Below are 3,039 nucleotides of genomic sequence, written 5' to 3'. Positions count from 1 at the left end.
TCCCACCCAGAGTGGAAAGGTTCGCAGGGTTGCGCAAAACTTTGTACAACCAGTCAGAAAACGAAACCTTTGAAAGGGAGCCAATAGGACAAGTTATAGGGCGGCGCAATAAGCGTTTCCTTGTTTTCATTTTCTTCGGTGTCGTGCATTTCATTAATACTGTATTGAAAGTTTGACGTGTCGATCATTTTTATGATATGCAGTTGCAAAATGAGGACAGCGTTTGTGTAGAAATGAGATTGAAAATGAGAATGAGAAATGATCTGTACTTGAACTTGCCGTGTAAAAAGACGACAGCGAAACATGACGCAGAGTACTGTATTCTACTCTTAGACTATATCCTATAGAAGACATATATTAAAAACGGACATTTATAAATTTGTAGTTTTTTTTTTGTTATAGTTGTAGCGTATTTTATTGTAGACATGGACAGATTACGGACTGGGCCAGCGGGGCCGCTGTCCAGGGGCCCTTGGGGTGCAGGGGGCCTGTGGGGCCCCTAGCCCAAAACAATTTGCAACGCTTATCAACAATGTATTTTCGTTTGTCTATTTTAGAGGGCCTACATTCTTTGATCCTCTGCCTACAAGGGCCCTGACCCTATAGGGAGGGCATTTGGCTGCCAAGGGCCCTTGAATTGTGTTGGTGGTGGTGGTGGTGGTTGTGGGGGGGGGGCTCGCGAATGTTTTGCCCAGGGGCCCACAAACCCATAATCCGTCCCTGATTGTAGATGTGTATGAATGAAACCATTGTATTCTACATAAAATCAATACTTTTCAGATTTTAAGTTTGGAGTGAAAGTTTTTAGAAGCTGTATGCTATGACTTTTCAAAAACACAAATGTGGTCTGAGGTTTAACTTCAGTTTTATTTTAAAAAGAGAGAACTGAAAAAAAATAACCAAATACAGTACATTAATAAAGTTCTACACAATTTCACAGAAATTATCCTTGAAATGTACTGTACATCAAATCCTGTTTTCCCTTTATAATTAGTTTTAAAGAGGCTAAAAAGTTTCATTTTTTTGACTCGGGGAAGACAATGGTTTTGAAGATCTCAGTCAGTAATTTAACTTTTAGATACTTGTACAGATGTAACGGGTCTCACTAAGCACGTAAAACAGCTACCGAATCCATATACATATTCATACCAAACCATGATCATTTTTGTATCTAAGTCCAAGTCACAGTAAATAACATTTACAATATGTATCAAACAATTATACTTTCAAGTGAAACATACAATTAGACATAGCATCCCTCACCTTCTCAACAGATATCCAGATACTATGGGAAAACTCCATCTTAACAGCCACATGACGTGCTCCTTTCCTCCATAACTCATATCAGCATTTCTACCTGAAGAAACAAGGCTTTCCTGGATCTCCTTCAGCCATCAACCCCTAACCTTTAAGTAACTAAAAATGTCCAGATATCATGGCTCTTGAAAATTGGATTTCCCCTTTTTGATCATGCCCTTCAACTCTAGGTGATATATGGTCAAACGAGCCTTTCATTGTTTAACTCTATCAATATTTTGGTCAGTGAATCCCTTGGTAGTGCTGAGGTAAGCACAAGTCAATGCTTACATATGTTACACTCATATATATACTGTATAACTCATATAAATTCCCCTTCAAAAAATGTACCTTTACACAAACTTCTTTGAACTCCTCAGGGTTCACAACCATTCATTACTATTGGCTATTGCACACATTTCTGTGCTGTGATATTTTTTTTTTCACATTTGTCACCCGGTAAACTCAGCCCAACAAAGGCACAAAAGCATGAATTGGCCTTCTCACGTTTGCTGAGCAAAGATAATGTATCTCTCCTTGAAAAGATAACAGACAGCTTCACTGTTTTGGTGAAGCTGCAAAATTTGGATTTGGGATAAACGATTCAGAAAATAAATATTAAATCACAAAGCAACTGCTATTCCTATAGTAAGCATTTGTACGTACTCGTATGAGAGTGAAGCATAAATATGATCGTAAAATTGACTCATTTGAGTTTTCAATCAGTTTCAAGTCTGGATTTCCTTAAAAAAATCCTTGCCAGTAGTTTCCTTACTGGTTTTTGTGACAGTTTGGTATTTCTCTTCAGAGTACATGGACAAAGGAGGACATAATGAAGCCCATTCACCTTGCAAACTGTGCCACACACTCTAAAATCAGTGACCTCCTGTCCCTACTAATTTAAGGCAAACTTGCAGCACAGTACTAATTTGTGGAGGTTCCCATGGACATATAGTTAGGTATTAGGCCATGGTAGACACATGGACACATGGAGCCCATAAACAGAACACTGGCAAGCACATATACCAGCTAACACACACCAGTATATTCCAATAGCTACACTGTGTATTTTTCCCTCACCATTTCCCTCTTATCATAGATACAAATTTTACAACAATGAAAAGCTTCTCGATATCTGGTACACCCCCACAATAACCTCCAACCAAAACATTTATATTTCCTTGTCTGTGTTTCCATGAATAAAGTAAGAATTTTGCAAATAAATTTGTCCAATTGCTTCATCTAAAATGAATTACTCTGATTAGGCTATTAGTTTTGGAGCAACATGAAGAATAATAAAATCATAATAATAATAAGATTCTTTGTGAAACTTCTTGCCTCTAACATGTTTCCTTGGAGTTCGTCAGCGAAAGTGCTGCGGCTGAGACTAGAACTCAGGCCACAGGGGAGACACAGCTTTTCCAGCTCCTACTGACTCCAGAAAAGCCCTCTCAGATTGGCTGTGTCAAGAAAGAAAACTGAATTTTCTTCTTTCATGGAGAAGCCTTTGTTTGTCGCTTCACAGGAAGCTAGCCTTTAGGGCTCTTCTTCTGTGTCTCAGTGTTCCACATCCCCCGTTTGGAATGGTAGTAGTGGAAGAAGTTCCGCAGTCTAAGACGTTCCACTTCCAAGCCATTCTGCAGAACCCTGTGAGGCATTGGAGCACAGATGAATGGATGTATTATCTCTGGGCAGAGCAGGTGGTGCACTGGAGTAGCAGGTGGTAGTGCTAAGCAATAGGAA

General features: G+C 39.2%; 1 protein-coding gene across 3 annotated transcripts in view; it reads right to left on the bottom strand.

Annotated features, from left to right (window-relative positions):
- Nucleotides 1–848: 848 nt before the first annotated feature.
- LOC125704293 (N-acetyl-beta-glucosaminyl-glycoprotein 4-beta-N-acetylgalactosaminyltransferase 1-like) overlaps nt 849–3,039 on the bottom strand; it is a 91,334-nt gene continuing 89,143 nt past the window's right edge. For all 3 annotated transcript variants that reach the window (XM_048969737.1, XM_048969738.1, XM_048969739.1), the window contains one exon: nt 849–2,943. In XM_048969737.1, the coding sequence (XP_048825694.1) occupies nt 2,826–2,943 (118 nt within the window). In that variant the 3' untranslated portion in view covers nt 849–2,825. The remainder of the gene's footprint in view (nt 2,944–3,039) is intronic.

The sequence above is a fragment of the Brienomyrus brachyistius genome, chromosome 11 (assembly GCF_023856365.1).
Source record: "Brienomyrus brachyistius isolate T26 chromosome 11, BBRACH_0.4, whole genome shotgun sequence".
Taxonomy (NCBI): domain Eukaryota; kingdom Metazoa; phylum Chordata; class Actinopteri; order Osteoglossiformes; family Mormyridae; genus Brienomyrus; species Brienomyrus brachyistius.
The sequence above is the reverse complement of the archived record's forward strand: the minus strand, read 5'-3'. Positions and strand labels throughout refer to the sequence as shown.